Source organism: Corvus brachyrhynchos, unplaced genomic scaffold, assembly GCF_000691975.1.
Source record: "Corvus brachyrhynchos isolate BGI_N302 unplaced genomic scaffold, ASM69197v1 scaffold4, whole genome shotgun sequence".
NCBI lineage: Eukaryota > Metazoa > Chordata > Aves > Passeriformes > Corvidae > Corvus > Corvus brachyrhynchos.
In genome coordinates, this window is record NW_008237878.1 from 2,894,065 (window position 1) to 2,902,203 (window position 8,139).

At 60.8% G+C, this 8,139-nt stretch overlaps 1 protein-coding gene across 2 annotated transcripts in view; it reads left to right on the forward strand.

The window, feature by feature from the left end:
* The first annotated feature begins 2,521 nt into the window (after positions 1 to 2,521).
* LOC103614282 (semaphorin-3F) overlaps positions 2,522 to 8,139 on the forward strand; it is an 18,494-nt gene continuing 12,876 nt past the window's right edge. For both annotated transcript variants that reach the window (XM_017732394.1, XM_008632183.2), the window contains exon 1: positions 2,522 to 2,685. In XM_017732394.1, coding sequence (XP_017587883.1) covers positions 2,574 to 2,685 — 112 coding nt within the window. In that variant the 5' untranslated portion in view covers positions 2,522 to 2,573. The remainder of the gene's footprint in view (positions 2,686 to 8,139) is intronic.

The window sequence follows — 8,139 nt, forward strand, 5'->3', positions numbered from 1 at the left end:
CCGGAGCCCGCCCCGGTGGGACGCCGAACCCCGATGAGACGTCGAGCCCCGGCAGGACCCCGCGCCCCGGCGGGCTGGGGGTGCGCGGAGAACGCCCGGGCGGGGGGCGCAGGGGACAGCCGGCGCTCCCTGGGGACAGGCCAGGCGTACCAGAGCGCAAAGTTGTGCAAAGTTATTTCCTGGGTGCGCGGGGCCGCGGTGGACATTTAGCGTTATTATATTATGTTATGTTCTTTTTTCCCCCTATTTTTCCCCCCTTCCCACTGATGGCATCGCGCGCCGTGGCCGGAGGTGGGCCAGGCTCCCCTCCCACTGCCTATCCTGCCTCTATTGCTTTTCCCTCCCAAAACGTTTCCTGCTCTCTCCCGAGGCCACGGGGAGCAGGCGTGCAGGCAGCCCTACCCCTGAGTCCCCCCGGGGTACTCCCGAGGCATCCCCTCAGCCCTCTTTGGGGGTTCGATCCCCAAAAGGAGCCCCTGTTCCAGACGAGAAAACCTTTCCCTAATTGCTTGGGCTCGGCGGCGCTGGGTTGACCAGCCCGGGGAAGGGGGGATGAAGCCGAGCGGGATTTTGATCTTCCTGCGGCAGCACAAGCAATGGCCAAACTTTAATTGCTAAAAAACCCCTCCAAGCCCAGACAGCCCGAGGGCTGGAGGGCAGGAATGTGGCCGCTCTCCCCTGGAGTTCTCAGTTTCCCCGGAGTGCAGATGACCCTGGAAATGGAGATTTCCTGGCCAAGGTGCACTCCAGCGGCCCGTTTCCCTTTTTGCTTCCTTGGAATTTGCCTTTCCCAGCCGGGTCTGGGTACCCCCCACTCACCGCCGGCCCTTTCCCCTCTCCTCGCCCTGCGCTTGCTGCGTTCCCCTCCTCTCCCTCTTTTCCTTTGTTTGCCATCTCGCTCCCTGTCTCTGACGCGTACGCCGCTCCATCCAAATGCAATAGTAGGATTTGCCAGAATTATTTCCTAAAGCTGCCGGGGAGAGGGGGGAGGTTTGGATGGAGGGGGGTTATTTAACTGCAACCAACTGGAGTTTTGGCTGGTGGAGGAATTGGGGGTGCAGGCTGTCCCGGCCTGGCGCTGATGGGAAGGGCAGAGCCTGGGAATGGGTGGGAGAAGGGGGAAGGCAGCCTGAAAAGGGATCGAACACCAGTACAATGGAACAGAGCTGGGTGTGCTTAGGGGCAGAGGAGCAAACTGAAATATTTACTGACCCCAAAGGCAAGAAGGAGAAAAAAACCCGCAGCCCCAGGGAGCAGCAGTGCCACCACACTCGGGGTCTTGCCCTGCAGCTGGTGACATTGCTGCTGCCCTTGCCCTGCTCGGGGCTGGGGCTGGTGGTGTGGGTACTGTGCACTGCAGGAGAGGCCAGCCAGACCACCCGGGTGGGGTGCGGGATTGCCCCCCTTGCAGCTCAGCATCAATTTCCGGGGTGCTCCAAAGGATTCCCGGCCATCCGTCCCGCTCCTTGGGTGTGCCTGTGCCCTGTGAGGCTGTGTGGTGGCAGCTGGCAGAGCCCCGGAGGGCATGCCTTCATGAGGGTGTCACGCTGGGGACCCCAATTCCCACAGAACTGACCCCCTTTGGCCGGGCTGGCTGGACACTCCCCGCATGCCTGAGCCCAGCCGTGTACCGTGGCACAGTGCGTCCCACCCAGGCACGCCGCTCCCTGGGGACATGAGGGGCTTCCCACCGCGGGCCTCCTCCCAAATCCTGCCTGAAGCACTCTGGAGACCCCCAGGAGGGTGCTGCCTCGGGAGAGGGGCCTGACCCAGAGGACGGTGCGTCCAGGAGGGGCAGGGGGGTGCGCGGGGGGCGCTGTGCACTGTGCTGTGCCGGGGTGCGTGTGTGGCTTGCTGGAGGCAGCTTGGCGGACTCTGCTCAGTGCCGGAGCCCCAGGGAGTCCAGCTGCCTGGCACACAGGCAGGGCTTTTTTTTTTTTCCCCTCTTCTTTTTCTTCCTCTTTTATTTATGAAAAAAAAATCCCTTTTTTTTTTTTTTTGTACGTTCTTGGAATAATGAAGTCCAGATTTCCTTCATGTTGGAAAGATTTGATCCCAGCTCTGCTTGCTGTGGCTTTGCTGGGGGCTGGGAGGAGAGGTGGGGAGGCGAGGGTTGGCAGTGGGACCCCTCTGGGTGCTGGGGCAGGGGGAGCCAGCCCAGAGGGGGGCTGGGGATGCTGCAGCTGAGGGGAGGTGTGAGGAGGGATGGAGGGATGCTCCTCACCTGGCCAAGGCTGGCTGGCTGGGGTGGAGGAGGGTGCTGCAGCAGCTCTGCCACGCTTGCCTCGCCCTGTGTGCTTGGCTGGGCACCCAAGGAGGTGAGGCTGTGGCCCCCCGATTCGTGCCCCCCACCCCCCAGTCTGCAGAGCGGAGTTCAGCCTCCCGGGGCTGGCTTCCAGTCCTCCCCAGAGGATGCTGCGTGCCAGCGGGTGATGGAGAGCAGGATGTGGGGTTTGTACCCCTCGGGGGGGTGGCGGGTGCAGCGAACTGACATCCCTCCCACGTGTGCCCTCCTTGGCAGGCTCGGCTCCCCCAGACTCCCCTCGATCTCGGCGCCAAGGCGCGTGCCCACCATGCCCGTGGTCGGTGTCCTCCTCTGGGCCACCCTGCTGACTCTGGGCTGGCGGGCTGCCCATCCCAAGGACCACAGCTTCGCTACCCCCAGGGTCCAGCTCTCCTTCAAAGGTAAGAGTCTGGTTGTTGGAGTGGGGGCAGGGTGGGACCCCAAGATGGAGGAAACCACGGGCACCCCAGTTCAGGCTCCTCCTCCTCCTCCTCGCTCGGGGGGGCATCAGGAATCTGCACCCTCAGAAATCCCCATGGGAATCCATATTCAGGTGTGGCTGAGCTCCCAGTCTGCACCAGCACACGCAGTCTTGGGGGGCTGGTAGCCTGCTTAGTCCCCCCAGTATGCTTCCTGTTGTGGGTGGGTGGCTCCCTCCATCTGGCAGAGCTGGGTGCTGAGGTGCGGGAAGCCCCTCCGGCAGCACCCCGATTCCAGACAGCAGCTTGACGCCGCCCCGACCCCCCCAGCTGGTATTAACGCCTGGGAGCTGGCAGGGAGCCGGGAGAGGCAGGAGGGGAGGGTGCTGGGTGGGGGGGAAGGGGCTTAACCCTTTCGTACCGGGGCTGTTTAGCCCACCCAGCCACTCTAGGAGCTGTGGGGGGACCCCTGGGTCAGCTTTGGGGTGCCCATAGGTGGAGGGGTTTGTCCTGAGCTCCTGTTTTGAGGCTGCTGAGCGGGGCAGGCTGGGGCTGATGAGGCAGGTCCAAGGGCTGCAAACCTTGAGGAGCGGAATGGAAATTGTCCCTGCTGGGCGCTTGCCTGCTTGGTTGTGTGTCAGGAGGTGACAGACACGAGGAGTCTCATGTCTGCCTCCCCTTGGGGTCCGTGGGAGAGCTGGGGCTGTGCTGCCTATGCTGTCCCACCGTGGCTTTGCCCTCTGGTCGCCTACTGAACCTGCAAGCCCACGGACGTGGGGGCAGAACTGATGGTGAGCACAGCAGAGGCAGGCAGGAGGGGCCGGGGGGCTGACAGCAAACGCAGTAGAGAAGCAGCAGCAGCCACGGGTGTTACAGGCTGGTCTTGACAGAAAAAATGGCTGGTATGAAGAGTCTGGGGACAAGTCCAGGCTGGAAAGCAGTGAGCAAGTTCCTCCCCAAAGGCAGGCGCCACTTTCCTCTCCAAACAGCGTTTTTGGAGGGTTTTGGGGGCTGCTGGGGCACTTCAGCTGCTGTATGGATTCTTCCCCACCCTGGCTTAAAACACCTTTTCCTCACAGCTGTGGGGAGCGGAGGCTCCAGTAAGGTCCCACCTGGACCCGCTGCCCACGGCTATGGCGTGCACTAGGAGTGAGATTAATTCTGGATAGGCATGGTTAAGCTTGCTGTGCCACAGGTTCGGGGCTGGTTTGGGGTTGGTTTTTTTTGGCCCCAGCTGGTTGGGGCAATGGTTCCTGGCTGTGCTCAGGATCTCCAGTTGTCCTCCCTCCTGCCTGAGGTGGTGTGGAGGGGCTCCCCCTGCCCTCGCTGCCTAGAGAGGGGATTTGCGGTGGGAGGAGGGCTGATTTGCACTGGCACATGGAGAAGAAATGCCAGTGGTGTGCTGGATCCAAGCACATCGGGATAAGGGAGGGTTGCCACTCGCCTCTTTCCTGCCTGCACTCTGACAAGGGTGGCAGTGGTGGAGAATTTTCCCGGGGTCTTCCTCGAGGGCCAGCTGGGGGGCCACACACCAAACTGCTGGTGAGCAGCTTCCTGAGCTGATAATCTGCCCACAGCCTCCCTGAAGCCATAGGACCATGAGTGACAGTGACAGTGGCACTTCATGGATGGTCCAGCCCCTTCTCTTGCCTGGACAGGCAGGGATAATACCCAAAAGCCCAGCCCCAAATCCCCCAGTGCAACTGCAGACAGTGGGGTTGAGTGTGATCTGTCTGGGCTGGGGGACACTGGTGTGATGAGTTGGGCTGGGCTCTGCTGTCAGGGATGGCTGTGGTGCCACAGGGGACCAGGTGGCCGTTTGTGCAGCCACAGCTGCTGGGGTTGGGGTGCGGGTCTCCACCACAGCATCCTTCTGGCTAAAGCATCCCGGTGCCAGGGTGGGATCAAGGTGGCCTTGTGGCCAGGGTGCTGGGGAAGGAGCCGCCATGTCCCCAAGTGTGTCCCCCGGCGCCTTGCCTGGCCAGGCCTGGAGCCCTGCCAGCTGTGGGAGCGTCTCTGGGTTTGTTTGCCTTTGCTTGTTATCGCGCGCCAGAGGTTTGTCGCAGCTCCCCGGGGCCTGCGACATCCTCTACGGAGCCCCGGCGTCTCTGAGTGCATTAAAAAAAATACATCCATAAAATACTGAAGTGATAGGAAAGGGGTGGGAACTGAGCTGTGCCCTGGTGCAGGGTGATGGGCCGGCCAGGGTCAGTCCTCCCCCCATCCCGTCACCCCTGTGGTCTCTTTACGTCTGTCCTCCTCTCAAGGCTTTCCTGTCCGTGTGTCGGCAGGGGGGGGGGGGCCAGCATGGAAAGAACAGTGCTGGGAGCGGCTCCGGCACAGCTCCCTTTTGCCAACAGCTCTTCCCAGATCCCAGCCCAGTGCCGGCCAGAAATAGGGTGGATATTTTTAATCATCTCCGTGCTAACAATTCACTCGCTCCCCACACTGCTGTACACATCCTGCAGCCCCCTCTCCTCTGGGCCTTCCTCTGGGCCGGGGGCTCGGGCACCAGAGAGGCTGGCCCATTCCCCACGAGGATGCAGGAGGTGATGATGATGATGATGATAGTGATTCATCCCTCCGTGTCCTGCTCCCCGTCCAGCGTGGGAAAAGCATGTGGGAAGGAAGGGTGGGCTCTCACCCCGCATCACGGCGGGAAGCCCTCGAGGTCAGGGCTCTCCATGGGGCTTCCAAACGAGAGCTGCTCCCCACAGTGAGGGGAACAGCCGTGCTGGCACCTCTCGGAAAAGCTGTGGCTGAGGTCCAGCCGGGGGCAGCCCTGGCAGGGAGGGGCTGGGTGAGAGGCAGGGCAGTTCCTGAAGGGGAAAAAAATTACTTTAAAAAGAATGAATCAAGCGTGGAGTCTCCTCTGGGCTCCACTGCCAGCCCGCTGCGTGGCCTGCCCCTGCGTGCCTTGTGCCTCAGTTTCCCTTCCCACCCCGCTGGCATCTCTGCTGGTGGCCAGGGGATATCAGCACACTTGATCCGGGCCAGGGGGTGGCAGATGGCTGGAGAGGAGCCTGGACAGGGGACCATGTCCCGGGGGCCGCCCAGGCGCCCTCCTAAGCTGCTACAGCTGTGGGCACTGCTTGGTGACAGCAGGATGGGATAAACACAGGGGGGTACAGGGCGTGCAAGCAGGGCCAAGGGCTTAGGGGCAGCCAGTGCTGGGAACGTGCTGGGAGCACTGGCACTGTTGGTCCCCACCCTGGCATGAGTACCCCATGCTGCTCCTCAGACCCTGTAAAGGTCAGGGGGATGCCATAGTCCCCTTTCCCGTGCGCTGGGGGCGGGGACATGGGGCTGAACCCTGTGACCCCTAAGAGGATTTCCTTGGCTGGGACAGTGGGGGGCTGCGGCAGGGCCCCTCCACCCGCTGGGACCGGCTGCTGCTGGGGCTGAGCTCCCTGGCTCCGGCTGTGAAGCTCTATAATCTCCTTAAACCCTCCCCCCCCAAAAAAACCCTGTGCGATTTCAGCCCCCCCAAGTCTATATTTAATAAGCTAGTTATCACTCAAATTAACAATGCTTCTTATGGAACAGCATGGCCCTTCCCGGGGTCCTGGCACGGGTGTTCTCCCCACTCCAGTGCCGCTTGGGCACAGAGCAAAGGGCCTGGAGCAGCCTCAGTTTCCACCCGGCACCGTGCCTTCCCCTCGGGGCTGCGGAAGGAAATAATGTCCAAAAATCAAACAAAAAAGCCCAAAGAGCAGTGGGTTGGGGCACCGCAGCTCAGCACTCTGCTTTTGGGGTGATTAAAGTCCTTCTTTCTGAAGCCAGGCTCGTTCCTGAAGGGGATTTCATGTTGCTGGAGCATCCCCTGACCCAGCCAAGAGCCTGGTCACCACTGCGGAGTGATGCTCGGTGGGAACAGGGTCCCCCCTGCCAGCGCTGCTGGATGTTGGGGCACATCCACCCATCAGCGCTTGGGGCGGGCTGGCCGGGGGATGAATCAGCGGTTTCCGCTGAAAAAATGTGGGTTTTCTGTTTTTTTTTTTTTTTTTTTGGCTTGCGCCCAACCGGCCGGGCTGTGATGGCTGCAGGGAGCACCCGGCCGGCACTTCTTTCATCCCGAGGGATTTGACCCGGGCGGCTGCAGCACCTGTCCCCTGCCGGCACGGGGCGATGCTCCAGGGGGGCTGGAGATGATCGGGGGTGGAAGGCAGCAAGCGGGAACAGGAGTCATTTCATCTCCCAAGCCCCTGCAAGGCAGCTTCGGTTTCCTCCCACCTGTGAATCGGTTAAATGGGAAAAGAGCTTGGCTGGGGGCCACGGAAACTCTCTTATTACATGTAATTAGCTTAATTACATCATAAATAACCCATCAAGGGGTAGCGGAGTGACGCTCAAACAAATAAGCAATTCTGCTTTCATCGGACGACCCACCCAGCTCTTTGATCAGCCCCAATAACAACAAATGCTTTAACCACGAGAGGGGACGCATCCAGCCCCCTATCCCTCTCCCGGCATTGCTCCCCATCCTGCCCCTCTGACGCGTACCCAAAAAGCTGCATCTCAAATTTCAAGGAGGGGAAAAAATGAGTAGGGAACATAATCAGAATTTGGGGCACGCTTCTAAATTTGTGGGATAAAACGCTGCAGGATGGAGATGGGATTTATCCCTGCTGTGCCAGGCTCCCTTGGGATCAGTGCTGGGCTTCTCCATCGGCATTTAAAGTGAATTCATTCTCCCCCATGCAAAGAAAGGGCTCCCGAAAGGCGCTGGCTCCGCCAGCCGGGGGGGGCGGGGGGGCGGGAGTGCGGTTATTGAATATAAACACGCCGTGTAATTTACATGCTAATTATGTTGAATGCGCTACAAGCCCATAATTAGAATCTAATTAGGTGAGAGCGCCTGTAATTGGTTTTGGGGAATGCAGTGATGGTGCACCTGGGGAGGTGACCCGCTCGGGTCGTAATGGCATTAACTCTTCGTGCTGGTGCCCTGGTGATGTTTGGGGGTGTCGGGAGGATTTGGGGGGCTGGGGTGGAGTGAGGAGTCCCTCGGGGTGCTCGGTTTATCGAGAACCCCCAAAATCTCTCTCTGGCTTTGGAGATCAGCACTGGTCTCCGTGCCAATGGGTGTTAAATAGGGACCACTCACCCCTGCCCGATGGGGGCCAGTGGTGACAGCCAGCAAGGGTGGCACTGTGGACAGCTGCCGAAGTTGGGAATGCAGCCCGAAATTGGCATTGTAGGGGGAATTTGGCTTTGCAGAGCATGCAGTCGGGCGGGGGTGCCGTGGGTAGAGCAGGGCATCGCGCCTTGTTGTCAGCCCTGGGGCTCCTGGCCGCCGGCATCACTCGAGGGCGCGGGGTAATTACAGCTCAACGCCCAAGGACACAAAACGATTGCGGGCAGGAGAGTCCCAGGGGGCTCGGTGGGGGCTCCGCGGAATGTTGTGAGGCGACGGTCCCCAGGGAGGCCACCCTG